This window comes from Phalangium opilio, unplaced genomic scaffold, assembly GCF_054372755.1.
Source record: "Phalangium opilio isolate 3A_F unplaced genomic scaffold, DU_Popi_V2 ptg000042l_1, whole genome shotgun sequence".
Lineage (NCBI taxonomy): Eukaryota > Metazoa > Arthropoda > Arachnida > Opiliones > Phalangiidae > Phalangium > Phalangium opilio.
In genome coordinates, this window is record NW_028324166.1 from 7178636 (window position 1) to 7196701 (window position 18066).

Consider the following 18066-nt stretch of genomic DNA (forward strand, 5'->3'; position numbering starts at 1 on the left):
CGTCTTATATTCAACCCCTCTAACATACGAGAAGCTTTCAAAAATAGGCATAAATTCGTTATAAAATGTTTTCGCCAAATGGAATTCTGGCAAAAACTAAAACGAAGATAAGAAATTGTTTCACAATTCATTTCATAATCGGATCTTTCATTTTTTAAATATTTCTATTCCAAAACAGTTCTTTAAATATAAATTCAAATTTATAGACAGTTGCGTAACCGAAAGTACTATCAGAAGAGAATAATATAAATAATAAGAGAAGGATAACACTTGATACATTCATAATGCTATATGACTGTAACATGACTTTTCCAAACCGCAAATTACCTTCCCTTCCGTGATTGGCTAAGGAGCTGTCGTCGTTGTGCTATTTATTGTCGTATGGGGGCGCGTGGAGAAACAAATAATAGTTGATGGTGTAATATTCATTTTTTAAATGAAATTTGGTGCAGTTAATATCGTGAAACGGAGTCAAGTTAATCACACTGCAGCAGAGAACACAGGGGAAAGTTGAAGTGGCGTCACCTAGGATGTATTTTTTGTGTAAGTTGGTTTTATGATGTGTAGTTGCGTGAATTTTTAGTGTATTTTTGAGGTTGGTCGGACTCACGCTACATTCTGTATAATATGACTCACTTCTCTTATTATTCCCTTCTGTTATTATAAGTATTTACAAGCCCCAGATTATATTATGTTTTTTCACATATCAAATATCGAAATTATCACTAACAGGGGGAGGTGGTTTACAGATTAAGCCCGAGCCCTACTTATTGAACTAGTGCTGCACTAGTAGTGCATCTATATGAAACGATAAGAAAATCCTTGAAATGTATATGTGTTTTAAGAGAACTTTGAAAATGAACCGTTGCTAATGAAAATATAAAAAAAACATAGTTTTATAAATTATAATTGTGAGATTACTGTGGCATTTTGTCTTAAATAGATTGGTAATTACTTTTACTCTTCTAGACGACATTGCATCCCAAGAAAGGACATTGCAAGACTGGCGAAATGAGGATTTCCAGTTCTACTTTAGCGTATTTCTCCAAAAGGGTATGTTTTCTTAATTAAATAAAAAATATTTCATCTCATCATATAGGCCTAATAGTAATTGAGGATAAGACCATGGACGGTGAAATATATATTTCTACCAAAAGTGTTCTTAGCGTCAAGCTAAGTGGAAAGTCTCAAAGAATATTAAGTCTACAACTTCTAATTTCGTAGATATTTGCTCCCAAACATTGGCCCCTAAAACAAGGAAACAATAACACATGTGTTGTAAGACATATCAGCCTTCAATAGTCTTCTATCTAAAAAAGGTTATTGTACCTTTATCAAGCAGTGTACTATAAAATGGGTAGATGTGTGCGTACGCTGCTAAAGTTAAGCTAATTACTACGTATTTCGTTGCTTGAAGCTCATATTTCCTTAACTTAATGTTGTAGAATCTATATTGTTCGACTCTTTTCATTTCCGCTCATGTTGACCCCCCCCCCAAAAAAAACACAACCTTTAATTTATGGCAGACGTATCAGAAATAACCTGTTAAAGAATATTATCAAAATGGTAAAAAGAGTCATTTTACTGGTGACTAGTATTTTTGTAGTACATAATTTTCACCTATATCCAACCATTTCATGAGAGAACAGCGGCTTAGCAGCCTTTTTCGTTCAACTTAATTTACAAATATTGACATTTCACATTAAATGCTTGTATTAATGAAAATAATGATTAGTTTGTACATTTTTATGACGTACAGTGCAGTACATTCAACTATTTGCTGAGAAAATGCCGATTTTGCAGCAGTGGCGTCGCTAGGACTTTTTTGGGGGGCTATATATATGTTTCCCGTCTTTCGAAGGGAGTCCCAGTAGTGGCGTCTAAAAGCAAACCAAAACTAAAACCAAACAATTGCCTCATAGTCAATAGTTCTGTTCAATTACCAATAAAAAATTGTAAATCTTTAAAATACGTATAATTTCACGTTGGCAAAAGTTTTAAGATAGCTATAAAGGTCCATACATATTCCAATGAACCAAATTATGCAAAATTTAGTCATTTATTTCTTATAATAGCTTTCAAATAGTTTGCCCAGATTAAGCCCACCCCAAACCCTGGCGACGCTACTGTATAGCAGGCAAGCAGCGCTTTCTCTCACTTAACAAATATTAATTTTAAAAATAAAGTATAGCCTAAATTACTAGTAAAATATGTTGGCGAAGATATGGCAGTTGCTAAAATTAGTTATTGAAGTTCTGACATTTGATGTAATTGGATGTCGAGCTTAAACAGTTTGATCGTAAGGTTCTTATAGGGAATGGGAGATGACGGAGGGAAGGCAAGACTATTTATTGTTTAGTGTCGATATAAACAGGAAACTCCTCTCGGTTAACGTTTTACTTCCTTGTAACAGCGGGCAAGAATTTTAGTGTATTCATAGGCAGAAAACGTTTCCTGGTTACCACTCTCTTAAAGCTAAGCTAGAAAATAATAAAAATGAATTTTATTCTTCAGGCTGTGACTTCAAATCAACAAGTGAAGCGACTTATTTGTACATCACACGCTCATTATGCTTTTAATTTTGGTAATAGTCTATAATTTTGAATATAACAATATATTTAATTATTTAACAGTGTTATTATTCTTTGGCAGAATTATCTCAGGAGCAGAAATCTTTTCGTGATTTGGCGAGAAAATTCGTCAGGGAAGAAATTGTGCCAGTTGCAAATCACTATGACAAAACTGGAGAGGTAATGTCAATGTTAGCATGTAGCTAAATGGACTAGTTGTGAGACCTACCCCTTGAGCTTGCAAAATTCAAAGCATTCAGAAATTTATTTTTTTTAAAAAGGAATGAAGAATTTACTTATATTTTTAATGTCTTCTTGGCTCTCATAAAGGAAATAGCTAAAATTAGACCTTAAACGAAATAACTAGTTTAAAAGATATCGAAACCGACAATAAAAAAATTAACTTTCCTTAATTACGATTAATATACAGGGTGTTTGTGAAAGGTCCATCAATAATGAAAGGGCGTATTTATTGGGCCATTTTGAGTCGAAAATGTTCTATGACATTTTTCCGTTCGGGCCACTGTTTTCAAGTTATGATTGGAGTAATTTACGGATGACCCCTTAAATTTAATTAAGAAATTGAAAGACAGCGCTAATTTAATGAAGGGGTCATCCCTAAAATATTCAAATCATAACTCGAAAACCGTGGCTCGGACGGCAAAATGTCATAGAACATTTTCGACTCAAAATGGCCCAATAAATACGCCCTTTCATTATTGATGGACTTTTCACAAACACCCTGTATATTTAATTGGCCCTAAAATTGAAGAGTAGAACCGTTTTGGAATGAAAGTTATGAAGTCCCGTTCTTGTATAACGGGTCACACTCCTGTTGATGGTCCAATAACGTGACCGAAACTAGTCGAGTTTTTAGATAAAATTTTCTTGTGCACTTTAAATTAATTGAGTAGGACCGTGCCATTTTCTTAGTCACGTGAAAAACTGGCACACACGATGTGATTGGCTGTGATTCTCATTATCATGTGTGGAATGTTTATTTTAAACTCTAAAAGAGTATAATTGCTACTGTCACAAAAATGTTCTTATATTATTTGCAATGTAAACGGTTGAAAATTTTGTAATACAACCATATAGTCTGAAACGTTCAAATGGAAGGATATTTACAAAACGTTTCATTCAATCCAATAAAATTGTCGAAATTTTCACACAGTTTTAGATGTGGTAGGATTTTATGGCAATAATTCTACTATTCTAAGCAATTCAGGCATGCTGACATTAAGGAATATAGGTAATCCAGTTTGTGCGAGATTTACACGTGACAAAAAAATTGTGCCATATTGCCAGTTAATTGGATATCAGGGAAAGGTACGCGAAGAATAAGAATATCTTGATTGAATCGGTCGTCTTTGAGAATCAAACTCATTTTAAATGAGACCTATTATCCACTGCTTCTTCTTTTAAATAAACTAATTCCTGTTCAGTTAAAGATTTTAATAACCTAAACCAAAGGTACTATAATAAACCTCCCTAAACTAACTGTGAAAATTCCTTCGAATATTTTAATTAAATTACTGATATTTCAACTTTTATGGTTCCTCCAAACTGCTGACGGAAAAAAGGTTAGGTAGAAAGTATCAATACTATTAACTAGAGTGCATGTTTTATACTGGTTTTCGCAATTGCGATAAACACGAACCAAAGGACTATGATTTAATAAGTCAAATTGATGGTAGCGCAATTTTTTTCAAATATAATTTACAATTTATGAACCATTTTCTCGTAGTTTCCCTGGGATGTTTGTCGAAAGGCTCATGAAGTTGGTTTAACAAATCTTTCTCTTCCAAAAGAGCACGGTAAGACAAAAATTCCAAAAGTATCGATATTGAACTTAACAAAAGCTTATATTGTAATTAGTTACATTATACACTATTTAGTGGATAAGGGTGCTTATACGCGAGTAATTTAAGTCGGTTTGTCATTTTTGGAGTTCTTACTTTTATTTTTTTTTTTTCTTGTTTATGTGCTATATTTTCCTCCTAATATTCGGGTCACAGTGTTTCAATCAATAAGATTAGTGAGAAAGATGCACCCACACCGGTAGCTTAGAGGAAAACTTTCCAAGCTAGAACACTCCAGCTAAGCAGTCTATTGCCCCTCTTTATACCCTATTAGGTTCTAATAATGTTGAAAATTTTATTTAAATTGTAAAGTAAAAGTTCAGGTAACATAACATTATACCTTAAAAGAAAGGCCTTTGTCTAAATATAAAAAGAAGAATATTTATAAAAAAAAACATGATATCGTATTACAAAATAATTAGGATTTAAGTAGTTTTTGAGAATGCAACCAATCCCGTTACTCCCGTAGGTGTAAGTGGTTCGATTTAGTAGACTCCACTAAACCAATGGCTCCCCAGTAGTCCTCGTTTTTAACACTAATTATTTTTTAATAAGAGATAATTTTTTTTTATATTTTTCCTTTTATATTTAGAAAAAAGACCGTTCTTTAAGTGTAATGTTATGTTACCTGAGCTTTTCCTTTAAGCAATAATTGGATTGTATTAAGAACTTAACAGATTGATTATATGCTATGCAACAGGTGGAATAGGTCTTGGATCATTCGATTCGTGCATGATTAGAGAAGAAATGGCTTACGGATGTACAGGTATCTCTGCGTGTATTGGAAGCAGCGCTTTAGGTGTAGGAACATTTTCTTTATCTTCTACAAAATAGTTTTTATTGACTGAGTCAAAACGGATAACCCTTTCAGCAATGCCCTGTAATATTATTTGGAACAACGGAGCAAAAGAAGAAGTACCTCGAACCAATGAATAAGGAATTCTGCTTAGCGGTATGTTGTAAAATAATGTCAAGCGATTATAACTTCGAAGAATTACTTTCTTCCCTTTTTCTCGCATTAGAACTAGCATAAGTTCATAAGATTTGTTTCATAAGTTTCTCACTGGTTTATGAGAGATTGTCATGAAGTGACGTAGGTCATAGATTCTCGTAAAGTGACGCCTGGTGGGCACTCTCAAAGGCTTAGTACAGACTAAATAGGAAGATGGACTGCAAAACCGACTGTAGTCAAGTCTCGCGTCGTTCTTGAAATAGCTCTTAGTATGTCTCTAGCATTAAGAAGTATAGGTAGTGTCATGGAGCATATCTTATAAACTTATGCTACAAATAAAACTATGTTCAGAAAACTGTACAAATATTTGGTTGGCTGTTATTGTTCCATGTTGATGTAAAAAATCCAAACCAATATGTGTTTTGACAATTGACTTTAAATTTTCAATTCAGGCATACGCTGTCACGGAACCTGAAACAGGATCCGATGTCGCAGCCGTGAAAACCAAAGCGGTAAAGAAAGGCGATAAATACATTTTAAATGGACGAAAGATGTGGATCACTAATGGGGGATTGGCCAATTGGTAACTTATTTTCCAAATTTTTCTTTCGAATGTGAAAACATCACGTCGACAATAACGAAACTTAATTGTAAACAAATAAATTAGCTTGAAGGACCGTGGTAGCGTAAAGCATAACGCAAGCCTATGGAAATATTTGTAACAGCCTTTCTTATTTTGGAAAATTAGGTACTTTGTGTTGGCAAGAACCAATCCAGATCCAAAATGTCCTCCTGGTAATGCTTTTACGGGTTTTATCGTTGATGGAGACTCACCTGGATTAATTAAAGGCAAAAAGGTTATTTATCTTCTGTTATAACTTCTGAACTTTTAGCAGCAACTAGCTTAGAGAATGGCATTTTAATGGCAAGCTTAAAATATACGAAGCTGTCCGGTAAACATATTTTGGTTACTTCTCCGAGCACCAAACAAAATGATACAAAATTCAATCTATAGTATACAGTGGATCAGTATACTAAATGTTGTTTACGTTTCACAGGAACAGAACATGGGACAGAGAGCAACAAATACAGCCTCAGTAACCTTTGAGGACGTTGCGGTACCTAAAGAAGTAAGCTGTGTATTTTATGAGTTGAGGTAGCAATTTGTAATATAGGGGCAAAAACGCTCGTGATGGCATTGTACCTGCTGATTTAGCGCTACTTTTCCCTGAATCCCTAATATCTGTTGAAAATGGTGTCAAAATGCAGTAATTAGATGAGTGACCCTGAATTTTAGTTTTAGCCTCACTAGAGCGAGAGAAAAAATCATTCTTTATCGAAGAAACCTGATTAGAAAAGAAATCAGGAATTAATAATTTGATTGCGATTTATTAATTATAATAATATTTTATTTCGACCCACTTTTTAATCAATCTAAACATGATTTAATCATTTTAATGGAAATCTAATTCTTAGTGTCAAAATTTACACATTCTAATCGTGATTGAATACAGTTTAATAAGCTTACGTCGATAGTCAAATTACTGTTTCACATCAGTATATAAAGTGTGCTTGTCATTATTAATTGATTAATTCAACTAACATTAAATCTTTCCAATTTTCATATAGAACGTTTTATTACAAGAAGGGGACGGTTTCAAAATTGCAATGGGGGCCTTTGACAGAACAAGACCACCAGTAAGTAAATATATCATTGAATGATATTTTAAAATTTCATTTTTCTGTAGAATTTTATATTTACATTACTTAAGAATAATTGACATTAAAGCAAAAATAACACATTAGTCACTCAAATTGGATTGATCTAAATGGATTCCATTAGTGTCAATAAGAATTTCATATTTTGAGCCACAAAATACACAATACGTGATTCCTCAATTATGGCCATGAACCACCCAATTACAATAATATCTTTCAACCTAGTCTATTAGAGCAGGATTCTATGATATCAGAAGTATTATAAGAAACCTCCCTACGGGAGGGAGGCTTCTTATAATATTTCTGATGATATGAACTATTGACCAGCCGTTCCGAACTGAATTCAGTTAAACCCATCTGGATATAACATAACATAGCGTCCCAATATTTAGAGTCTGTAATTAAAAACGTGGTTCAATCAATTAGGATTCCAAAATATGGTTTCCATTCCACCGTTTAAAGTACAGCCTATTGAACCGTAGGATTCCATAATAACGATCAGCATGAGTTCTCATTTCGAGCTACTGCGATAAATCGAAATTGATCATTGGGCTGAGGTTAATGTGTGTTTCGGTCTACATACGCTTTCTCCATTACAGGTGGCTTCTGCGGCTTGTGGGTTGGCACAAAGGGCCTTAGATGAAGCTACTAAATATGCCTTAGAACGAAAAACATTTGGCAAACCAATAAGCGAAGTAAATGTGGCATTAATGGGAGCATGAAGGGTTGAAGCAATTAAGCTCACTCAAAATTTGGGTGAATTTTTATTTGATTTTCCATCTTACCTATATTAGGCCCAACAGATTCAAAGTAATTTGAGCTAGAGACTATTTTACCATTCCAAAGCGAATAAAAAATCTTTTTGGGTCCTTCATGCTCCTTTTAAGTTTTTAGGGAATAATTCAAATCCAAATGCAAATACGTTAAATCCATTTAGCACCAAGCGGTACAATTTATACTGGCTGATATGGCAATTGGAATAGAAACAGCTCGTTTAGCTTGGATGAAAGCAGCGTGGGACTCTGATAAAGGGAAGAGAAGTACTTACTGGGCTTCAATTGCTAAATGTCTAGCTGGTGATGTAGCCAACAAATGCGCAACGGACGCTATTCAGGTATAATCATAAGAAATTAATATATATCTATATATGTATTATTCTCTTATGGTATAATTTATCTTGATTAGAAAGTAGCCTACTTTTATAGTGGACCTAATCAAACGCAATTTCAATTTAAATCGTGAATGTAGAATTAATCTCTATGACCCCACTTATATTCAAGGTCAAGGTGATATTTTTCTCTGCAATCGATTCTTCGTTTGCAAACACAAACTAGAGACCAGTGTGTCGATGTTTATTGTTACACCTCGACTTTCGGTTTTTAAAATTGTAACCCTTGGTCAAAGCTCTGGTCCTGAGCTGGAAATTTTCGAGCAGTTTTCTGGTTTTTTTCAAGCTTGACTGTACACATTTCCCCCTTTTCCCGTGAAATACCCACCTCTATTCGGGTCTGACAGAACATGGCTCCGAAATTCGTAGGCCCCGTATAGAGATGAGTGGTAACCGATAATAGATCAGTATCGGTACCGATATATTGTTAGTTTTTAAAAATGACCGATGTCCATAAAAATATATTGATTTTACACAGATATACATTTATTTTGTTACAGATATTTGGTGGCGCTGGTTTCAATAGCGAATATCCCGTGGAGAAATTATTTCGTGACGCTAAAATATTTCAAGTAAATACATTATATACATTTTAATAATAAGGCATCTCAATATAGTAGTGAAGGAATAAATTCGACCAATAATTAGCTTTATTACCACAACCCTGTAAAATCAACCAGTATGAACGTTATCGATAGCTCAAAATAGCAGAATACAGTTTTCTGCCAGTATAGGCTAATAATTTTTTCCTTAGCCAACGTAATTAATGATTTTTCGTTTATATTGCCATTAAGCGCTGCTAAAGATAATTACAGAGTTAATTCCATTTTTCAAATAGATTTACGAAGGAACGGCTCAAATCCAGCGCATAATTATCAGTCGAGATCTCATCAAAAAGGCCAAAACTTAGGCATTGTTTACGTACTTCATGCATACCCCTACTGCCTTTGTGTTTGTGTAAAACAAAACAGTAACGTTACTTTTACTGTGTATTTTATTAAAAAAATATATAAAACTTCCTTATTGATAATACTGTTTCACTCAGTACTTTCTTACAATTAACAGAATTAATTGCAGTTCGATCATAACTGAAAATAAGAACTATCAAAAAAATTTCATCCTCATCTTTATTCAGTGTTGTGTCGTGTTTGCAAGGAGTGTACGCAATAATACCACTCCCATAGAATAGAATCTTATAATACGAATTAAATCATTTGAATGCTTATATTTGGGATTTTGGTCAAGAACCTTTGGACTATTAGTAACTTTCAAAGATAGAATAGGACAGGAGTGCGGTAACCTAATATTTTCTCCCACCACACTGTTCGCGCATTGACATTGTTTGGCATATAACGAACGACCCAGATTACTCTGCTCCTAATAATTTGGTATGTTACACCGCTGTGTCTAACACAATCATGAGTAAATCAACCAGGAATACAGTCATTTTAATCTTGGTTTTGGGAGATCGATTATTCTTTCATTTCTTTTTCAACTCCAATATGGAGTGGGTGCAATTATTGTAATTACATTAGAGAAACTCCGTTCTCTGTGGCAATGAAAACTTGACGCCGAGATTTGGGATAATCCGATGACTCAATTACCTCAACCGCAACAAAGCAAGTTGGTTGCTTGAAGCTCTATTATCACCATGTATCGACGACATAATTATGCTTTCGAAACATGTTTCTCTTTGAACTCTCAAGCCACGCAATTTCTGTTTACGCAAACAAAAAATTCCAAAAGTTACGAGTTAACAATTGTTACACAAATCGTGATTTAGTTTCTGAAGTTTCTCTGTATACCTTAGTAAAGCAGAAAACGAAAAGTTACATACACATTATAATGTTTGACTATAGGAGTGAGCGAGTACAGAAACGACACAAAAAAAACGAAGGTTTTTCGATAATCGGAGTTTCAGAAACTAAATGGAAGATACTGAAGGAATGGTAGCGTTCAATTTTGAATACGGCAAGGTTTTGATTGATTTTAAGTGCTGGAAAATGTGAACAGTGAGTCTAACAAATTAGTAAAATTGTTAATTTGTAAATTGAAAACATTGTAATAAAAGGCATGCGGGCTCAGTGATGTCTTCATAACAAGTGGAAAGTATATGTAACTCTCGACGATTAGTCCTATAGAACTTAATTTTCAAGATATTGTCAAAGGTTATTTTGAACGCAAAGCTTCAAAAATATGCTTTTGTATTCAGAAAACAATGTATCTATTCGAAAATCAATGTTTCTAACCAAAATGTATTGATCGATTTGTACTTTGCTATCCTTCTTATTTACCTTAACTATTTGTTAATATCGTTAGCGTGTAACTTCATGAGAGTTAATGATCTACGAAAACCCAGGTTAAAATAGGGTCAACCACATGGCGACAGACAAGTCATTAGATTTTTTATTCGAAACCGAGAGCTCCAAAAGTAGTCAGTTAACAATATGTGTTGACTTGGCAACTTACATAAATGAATACAGCGAGTTTCAATGCAAGGAACAGTACACAAATGTTAATCGGTATATTTTACAAAGGAAATTTATTTTGAGTTTATCGCTCGATTGATGACCTCAATAATTACCGGGGATATACAGTGTGGACAAGATCAGACCAACACTTCCCTTTGTGGAAAATCCCCCAATACTGCCAACGAATGACGTCACTATACTAAATCATAGACATCAAATACAGGGTGTTAATAAATACGTTTTAAACTTCAGGTTTTATTATATGCAAATGAGAAGGTACAAAAGAAATATTGGGAAATATGTCTGAATGAAACAAAATGTTTTTAAGAACAGTCATACGATTAGCCTTAAAAATTAGGCCTCAATATACTAAGGAAGGTGTTGGTTTGATCTTGTCCACACTGTATAGCAGATAGTTAACTCAGAGATAACTTATATAGGGAGTGGAAACTGAGGAATATTATGTAGCTCAAAAACGACGTGATCAACAAAACTGGCCAGGTCTATTTCCGGTACTATTTTTTGTGACCCCTCCCTCTAGGGTGGGTCTAGAATGTTGCGGGAGGGTCTAGGGGAGATGGACACTACCTTTTTAGGGAAACGTCTGACTTAAAATAACTCCAAATGGCGCCAGTCGCACTCGAAATCGCGAACCCTTATTGGGTAATTGTACAACCAACAGTGATTGAGGGCAAACTTTAAAATTAAAGGAGAGTCATGTGACCGGAAATTTTCCTGGCCAGTTTTAGCGTCGCAGCCTACTTGTTTGAGCTCCATTGTATTTAGAACTGTCAAGGGCATGAGCTTCACTCCCTATTATAAATTCTCTCTGGTTAACTATTTGCGGAGTATCGTGTATCAAGACGATCGAGCTTTCAAATGCAGTCAACCATTCCGAGGAGCAAGTCGCTTGAATTTACTTTTCAATGAAGCTAAATAATAGACGTTCATTATAATAAACTGGAAAATACGTATTTTATTTAAGACCTAAAATTTTTTTAATAATGTCATTTTCCATGTTTTAATATTATATGGAGTGAGATTGATTTTCCGTTGCTAGCAACCTATGGAAAACGGCACTATTGATTCGTGGTAACCGACCAAAAAACATTTTGTAACTTGAACTTGAACTTGAAACCCAACTCCTTGCTGATAAGTGTTTTAAAATTGAATTGAAAATTGGACACAAATAAGTAATATTATTACCTGGATATAATTAAAGAAAAAGAAAGCATTGAAGTTTGGTTTTCGACGAAAACCGCGTCAAAATTGGGCGGTAAAACTTATTTTTGAAACAGTGGTAGATGAATCGTCAGTTTTGCTTTGGGTACGATGAAGAATTAGCATTCAGAGATTTGCATATTTTGGTTTGTAAAGAACACGCTAAAAACAAATAGTGTCTTTATTTAATTTCTATATTTAAATACGTTAAACTAAACCAAACTGGTCGATTTAAATACCATTTTCAAAATCCTCCATACTATTTTACAACTGCGTCATGATCATTATAGATTCAGTACCATAGCTGATGCTAAGAAGTAAATTGTTGAAAAATATTTATTTTGAGGGAGTTGCTAAGAAATGTCGGAGACAACACCAAAATTAGACTTTTTTGTCAGGTTGTGCATAGCTGATGTAAGACCTCTAATATGCTTAATATTATTGGGAAGGAAAATTTCCATTTTATTCTTAACAGATTTATCATTACTGTGTTGCCGAGCATTACGAAAATTTCATAGTATACAACTCAGATGCTAAAATCTTTGGCCATTTCAGTGTTTTTTATCAAGCGGTCATAAACCGATTTTCGAAGTAAGTTAAGAAAATTGATAAATATTTACACTTATATCATAAAGAAAATTCCTCCTTGGCAAGTAGGTTTTAAAGCTTGCACCTTTAAGGCACTCGTTTAGGTTCCATAAGAACAGGCAGTCCAAATTTAGATTTAATCTCTTTTGTATAATTGAAAGAGTAAATGGTTTTTCGGTGTCGGGATCTTTGGGGTCGAGATTTATAACTTGTCGGGATTTTGGTGTCGAAATTCTTTGTTTTGAGATTATGTCCATGAATCTTTAAATGTTTCGAAGCATTATGTCCGAAGGTGCGTTCAGCGAGTCCAGTTCTCGGCAAACGTTTTCACCTACTGTTGACACAGGATACTTTAAACAAAATTGCACTATAGAGGGTTTCTAGTGGATTTAAAAGTTTGGTTATAAATATTTCAGTTATTCACTAGTCAGGGATATGGAGAACACGAGTGTGACTGGTTCAGTATCTGGACCTAATAATGGAACTGGATTTATTGGTTTATTGGCCAGAAATGTACGTGAATAGTTTAGGCAAGGTGAACTACCATTAACATCTTACTGTCTCGTAGGAATGTGATGTTGGTATTTGGATGGTAACACCAAATGAAAAAGAAGCCGAATACTTGGGATATACTGGTCCTATATTCTCCGATACTTACAGCATTCTCAGTGGAGCAAACGTAATTAAAACGGAATCTACAATATTTTCCATTTTAGAAACCTTTGATAACGAAGTGCGTATCATAAGCCTGTAATGTAAAGCTTCTATAAGTTTAAATTGTTTATAAAAGTAAATTTTCGGAAAAAAACGAACTAGAAAAAATTTATCTAGCAAAGATTTTAATTATAATCCAGAGATAGATTTAATTTTAGAAGTAGGAATGGAGAACGGTTAGTATTTACTTCAGTCCGACTCATAGACCGGTATAAAACCCCTCCCTCCAACACGTAACGTAAAGTTTAAATTATCTCATTGGCTCACTTAAACTACGTTTTGATGACGTTGCTGATGGGGACGGCAAAAAATACGTATTTTTTTTACCTCAGTCGCTATGACCCGCCTCTTCTTTCATACCCCTCCTTCCCGAAGGCGGTCCGGGACTTAGACGCGCGCCTAGATTACTCTGTTCTCCATTCCTACTTCTAAAATTAATTCTATCCCTGAATTATCTTAATTTTTTAACTTAGAATAATGATTCATAATTAATTTTGAACACTTGTTTTAGGTCTGGACCGTTTTGGCCATTTACTTCGTTTTCTTTATATTTTTCTACACTTATCTCATCCGTTACTTGGGGGAAAATAATGGAGAAAATTTACTACAGATATTTTTAAACACACTCTTTAAGTTAATAACGCTTCTTTTCAGACAAGGTAAACAAATTATTTATATACTCAATATCATAAGGAAAATAGAAAGGAGAAGAATAGAAAAACCATTAGATATTAAGCTGCCTCAAAGGGAGGGTGCGGTGGGCTAGAAATGTCTTTTGAAAGCCTGATAACGTGTAGTCAAGTGAGAAACGAACCTAGTAGGACCCTCAATTCTTTAGACACTTTCCGAACTGTGGGTGGAAGGATTGTCACGACAGTTCTTAGCAGTACGAGATCAGAGTTGCAAACCAACACATACAAAATATATAATCAAACACTTGGCTAAATATTGATAATTGCACTTTTTTAAGTGTTAAAGTAATATATTTATTTTAACTTTATTCAGATTCGGTGCCATTCGATAAAATTAAGTTTGGATTTGGAATAGTGCTTTTCAGTTGGATTTTCGGAATGTATATGATGTTAACATTCTTTGCCAATCTATTATTATCCAAAATGACAATTCCGCCGAAAATTCGAAGAATTGAAACTTTAGAAGATGTTTACTTTAGTGAAACGTTGAACTTAATTTCACCCGATATGGCAAAGCTTCACTACAAGTTGGAGGTAGGTGTACAAGTGCTCAAGGGTAGGTTTGATACCGACAGAAAGACCTTACAAATTCGAGGACACTGTAATTCAGCTCCTACCACCATGCATGCCCACTCCTCTATATACATCTTTTACCTGGATCCCGCTCTTTTTAGAACATTCTGGAAAGAGCCATCTGGGGAAGGAAGTTGTAAAGAACCTTTACCAAGCCAGAAGTGAAGGCCGGAATTGTACAATCTCCACTGCTTTTTAACCTAAGAATAGAACATGTTCTACCCCAATTTAACATTACTACTTTACAATACTAACATAATACCTTCGAAAACTAAAAATTATTCTTGAATTCGCTTTGCCAAGTTTCTGACGATGGTTCTATAATTTTCCCATTTTGAACGGTAGTAGTAAAAACTACTAAAAGCAATGGTGGCCTCCATTAACTTTCCCTGGTAAATGCGTACAGGGTAGAGCAGGAAAGGAGACATATTTCACCAGCTTTTTAAACTGGCAACAGTAATTCACAAGTCTCACAACGTGACAGATGGGGGTGCAGGAAAAACTCGGTTAGAACATATTACGAGGCCATGGGTGGCATTAGATTTCCCTCAAACGAACACTACTTTTTCCGAAAACCTGACTTACTAGGCCAATGTGTAAACACTGCTTTTTGTATTGATGAGAGTGAGTCATTTAATTTAGTAATTGAAAAGTTACCCAGGTTTCAGAAATGAACCATTGTAACCCCTCTTTTCACCCAATGTAGAAGGTTAGACTCGCGGTGAAGGATAATAGGCATACCTACTCTAGGTCTCTTTTTCTGTTCTGGGTATCAAAGAGGAGAGAGAGAGGGAGATAGAAACACACTTTATAAAATCTGCCGAAAAATGGGAAAATAGGGGTGTAGTAAAAACAATTTTCGGTACGTTTAGTTTTAGGACGCCAATCCTTTGCACATGGGGGTATTGACCTCCTCGCCTTATCTCTGTCATCCCCTACGTCAACTGTGCGCGAGAAAGCTGCGCAAAGGCGCCGCGGTGTACCGTAGATTTACCCCCGTTTTCACCACGCATGGATCCCGGCTGATTCTCTCTCCGTCTTTCTCTCCTCTTTGTGGGTATAACCTCAAAAAATGTTTATTTCTTCAAGTACTGTAGAGGTAGCAGCCCACCCCTTGTTAATATGTTGCTGACTTAACAGAGATCAGATGACGACATGGAGCAGGAACTATTCAAAATTATTACCTTTATTAAGCCTTTGGAATTAATGGGCAATTACGAAGACCATTTCCAAGATATAAGCGACGGGCGTGTAATTGGGTTATTACCGGATATCATGACAAAAGAGCACATTCCCGAATTTATTCGATTTGACGAGTCGCAACGTTATTCCTTTTACGTCTCTGAAAAACCATTCTGGTCCTTCTACATGACAATTCCATACAGAAAAGGATGCGATAAAGGATTGTCCGAATTAATCATAACTTTGTAAGAAACCTTTCTTAGAAATCAACAGCCAAATCTATCTTTTTACGTGTTGTTTAATGGTTTCATCTCCCTAAGTTAATTCAATCAAGGATAATGAATGATTCATTCTTTAGAGTCCGGCCACTTGGTTGTTCAAACCGGTTTGTATGGGGAGTCCTAAACGTGAGAATGATACTTTTAGCACGAGGTTCTTTCCTGATAGAAACCGGTTTTGCACAACTGAGGGCATTATAAATCCTGAGAGAGACCTAGAATTTTTTCTTCCAGCTTCCTGTACTTCCCTTTTGTATTTCCGATACTTCTAAATTTTTTCCCTTCATGTTCTTATTTTGAGTAGTTTCGATTATATTTAATATTTCATAATTCTTTTCCATATCTTTAATTATGTCAAATATTTCTACATTGTATCAAATAATTTCTAAACTAGGCTATATAAAATAATTTCTAAACTAGGCTATATAAAATAATTTCTAAACTAGGCTATATAAAATAATTTCTAAACTAGGCTATATAAAATAATTTCTAAACTAGGCTATATAAAATAATTTCTAAACTAGGCTATATAAAATAATTTCTAAACTAGGCTATATAAAATAATTTCTAAACTAGGCTATATAAAATAATTTCTAAACTAGGCTATATAAAATAATTTCTAAATTATATAAAATAATTTCTAAATTATATAAAATAATTTCTAAATTATATAAAATAATTTCTAAATTATATAAAATAATTTCTAGATTATATAAAATAATTTCGAAATTATATAAAATAATTTCGAAATTATATAAAATAATTTCTAAATTATATAAAATAATTTCTAAATTATATAAAATAATTTCTAAATTATATAAAATAATTTCTAAATTATATAAAATAATTTCTAAATTATATAAAATAATTTCTAAATTATATAAAATAATTTCTAAATTATATAAAATAATTTCTAAATTATATAAAATAATTTCTAAATTATATAAAATAATTTCTAAATTATATAAAATAATTTCTAAATTATATAAAATAATTTCTAAATTATATAAAATAATTCCTAAATTATATAAAATAATTCCTAAATTATATAAAATAGTTTCCAAATTATATAAAATAGTTTCCAAATTATATAAAATAGTTTCCAAATTATATAAAATAGTTTCCAAATTATATAAAATAGTTTCCAAATTATATAAAATAGTTTCCAAATTATATAAAATAGTTTCCAAATTATATAAAATAGTTTCCAAATTATATAAAATAATTTCCAAATTGTATAATACAATTTCCAAATTATATAAAATAAATTCTAAATGAAATCAAATATTTCTAAATTATATCCAATATTTCTAAGTTATGTGAAATATTTCTAAATTATATAAAATGTTCCTAAATTATATCCACTATTTCTCTATGATTTCTATTGTTTAATATTTTTATGCATCTCTTTTATATTGAACATTTCGAATGTATTTGATATTTTCTAATAACTTCCCATATTTATATTTTTCACTTTCCTTCCAATATTTCTATGCACCACTCATAGTTTTTAATCACGATTTAAACTGAAATTGTATAAATCCAATCATGGGCCTGACCTGCTTCTTGAAAAAACCCTTAAATAATGTATTGTTTCACGGTTTGCAGAGCGTCGCGATTTATCAGTGGTGATCTGATTCCACCTGTAATTAAACTGAGCCAATTTAAAGGAGTTCACAGCGTACCCAATTTGTTCGTTCCTAAAATCGAGGAAGAGACAGTGAAACCTCTCACGTTAAGAAATATCATACTTGAACTTTACATTTTGGCGTTTGGAACTTCAATCTCTTTGATTGTTTTGTGCTTGGAACGAGTTCGTGAAGTCAAAAATAGGAAAAGGATGACCAACAATAAAATCATATTTGGAAAACAGAAAACTGCACGTTGAAGGAGAGAGTTAAGCTTTATACCTGTAATGTTGCCGCTGTACGCCATCAACAGGGTCGAGCCGCAACAGTAACATCTGTGAATCAACCATTTGTGGCTTAATGTGAGATGGAAACCTTGTAAGTTATCTCAATTATGTTACTGTTGCGGTTCAAGAATGGATCTCAGTAGCTTAAACCTAAGTCAGAG

General features: G+C 33.5%; 2 protein-coding genes across 4 annotated transcripts; both read left to right on the forward strand.

Annotated features, from left to right (window-relative positions):
- The first annotated feature begins 426 nt into the window (after positions 1–426).
- Positions 427–9297, forward strand: LOC149678782 (medium-chain specific acyl-CoA dehydrogenase, mitochondrial-like). 3 transcript variants are annotated; one of them, XM_089836732.1, is made up of 15 exons: positions 427–543; positions 988–1053; positions 2515–2584; positions 2653–2750; positions 4318–4387; positions 5133–5233; positions 5304–5384; positions 5837–5967; positions 6133–6241; positions 6443–6514; positions 7014–7082; positions 7703–7798; positions 8041–8217; positions 8772–8843; positions 9110–9297. In XM_089836732.1, the coding sequence occupies exons 2-15, from the start codon at positions 1012–1014 to the stop codon at positions 9179–9181; spliced, it is 1260 nt and encodes a 419-aa protein (XP_089692858.1). In that variant the 5' UTR covers positions 427–543; positions 988–1011; the 3' UTR covers positions 9182–9297. The 3 variants fall into 3 exon arrangements, with proteins under 3 accessions (XP_089692858.1, XP_089692859.1, XP_089692857.1); XM_089836731.1 differs by lacking the exon at positions 427–543 and adding an exon at positions 729–911 and having other exon boundaries at positions 970–1053; XM_089836733.1 differs by lacking the exons at positions 427–543; positions 7014–7082 and adding an exon at positions 725–911 and having other exon boundaries at positions 970–1053.
- A 2994-nt stretch (positions 9298–12291) lies between these two features.
- LOC149678783 (putative glutamate receptor) lies at positions 12292–17878 on the forward strand. The gene is made up of 8 exons (XM_089835933.1): positions 12292–12377; positions 12439–12554; positions 12968–13064; positions 13120–13284; positions 13777–13924; positions 14271–14491; positions 15671–15957; positions 17599–17878. Exons 1-8 carry the CDS (start codon positions 12324–12326, stop codon positions 17876–17878), a joined length of 1368 nt encoding a protein of 455 aa, XP_089692059.1. The 5' UTR covers positions 12292–12323.
- The last annotated feature ends 188 nt before the right edge of the window (positions 17879–18066 follow it).

Coding starts and splice junctions, on each gene's coding strand:
- LOC149678782 (XM_089836732.1), top strand. CDS start 1,012: ATGAGGATTTCCAGTTCTACTTTAGCGTATTTCTCCAAAAGG. Junction 5,234..5,303: donor TTGGAAGCAGCGCTTTAGGT/GTAGGAACATTT, acceptor TAACCCTTTCAG/CAATGCCCTGTAATATTATT. Junction 6,242..6,442: donor GATTAATTAAAGGCAAAAAG/GTTATTTATCTT, acceptor TACGTTTCACAG/GAACAGAACATGGGACAGAG.
- LOC149678783 (XM_089835933.1), top strand. CDS start 12,324: ATGTCGGAGACAACACCAAAATTAGACTTTTTTGTCAGGTTGTGCATA. Junction 12,555..12,967: donor GTCATAAACCGATTTTCGAA/GTAAGTTAAGAA, acceptor TAAATATTTCAG/TTATTCACTAGTCAGGGATA. Junction 13,065..13,119: donor TTGGTTTATTGGCCAGAAAT/GTACGTGAATAG, acceptor ACTGTCTCGTAG/GAATGTGATGTTGGTATTTG.